This window comes from Wasmannia auropunctata, unplaced genomic scaffold, assembly GCF_000956235.1.
Source record: "Wasmannia auropunctata unplaced genomic scaffold, wasmannia.A_1.0 LD271371.1, whole genome shotgun sequence".
In the NCBI taxonomy this organism is placed as follows: domain Eukaryota; kingdom Metazoa; phylum Arthropoda; class Insecta; order Hymenoptera; family Formicidae; genus Wasmannia; species Wasmannia auropunctata.
Genome location: NW_012091519.1, coordinates 1 through 981, shown reverse-complemented (window position 1 = coordinate 981; position 981 = coordinate 1). Strand labels below are relative to the sequence as shown.

Sequence of the window (981 nt, the reverse complement as noted above, 5' to 3'; positions counted from 1 at the left end):
TTATATGCTTGTCCTGTTAGATGGAAGAATCGGAATATGACGTAGAAAAAATGCATATTGATTTTACTAAACGAACAAATGCTCATCCAGGAGAAAAAATATTTGAAGCTTTGGACAATTGCATAAATGAAAGTAAGTTATATAATTACATTATGCACGGGTCATCAGTTTTTCATAAATATAATGAGATTACTAATAATGTTTAGTAAAACTTACATATCTACAATATTAATTAGATATTAAATATAATCTCGATGTAATCAATGCTAAGAATTTTAACATTATAAGCACAGAAAAAAACTTACTTTACTTTTTGTCATTTCGTAATTAATTTTTTTATTTCAGCAAAAGATCTTACAGAAAAATGCGAAAAAAGCTTCGCTCTTACTGAATGTTTCATAAAAGCTGAAGAAAAAATCTATCCTAATACTCCTGAAATGACTGAAACTCATGAAGAACACGAACATTAGAGAGGTGTGCGAATAGTTCAAATTCGAATTGAATCGAATTGAATCACAGTGGATTTGATTCGAATTCGTTTTCAAATCAGAAAGGTTCGAAATCGAATAGTTCGAGAATTTCAAATCAATAATCAATAATAGTTCAACTTCGAATCAATCGCCTATTTTATTTACTTTATTTATATCTCCCGTGCGATCAATTATTCTTATCTAATAAATAAGTAAATATTTTTGTATGTATATATCCATGTATGCAGATTAATAAAATGTTCGAAAGCATTCTAACTATTTGTGTATACACATATTATTAATTACATTTTCTAGTTCAAAATGTCAAATAAGATCATGATTCTTTGTAATGTGATGTAAATCGAAAACAGGTGTTCAGTTTGTTTAAATCATTGCGTAAAATAATGTAAATCATAAATTTTGATAATTATTACGTTTAAACTAACGTGTAATATAATCTAATACGTGTAATATATCTGAGAAAATTTGATTTAGATTCGATTCGTAGTTT

At 26.5% G+C, this 981-nt stretch overlaps 1 protein-coding gene across 1 annotated transcript; it reads left to right on the top strand.

Moving 5' to 3' along the window:
* Positions 1–6: 6 nt before the first annotated feature.
* On the top strand, positions 7–599 carry LOC105462076 (pheromone-binding protein Gp-9-like). Its single transcript, XM_011708602.1, has 2 exons — positions 7–132; positions 346–599. The coding sequence occupies exons 1-2, from the start codon at positions 21–23 to the stop codon at positions 468–470; spliced, it is 237 nt and encodes a 78-aa protein (XP_011706904.1). The 5' UTR covers positions 7–20; the 3' UTR covers positions 471–599.
* Positions 600–981: the final 382 nt, after the last annotated feature.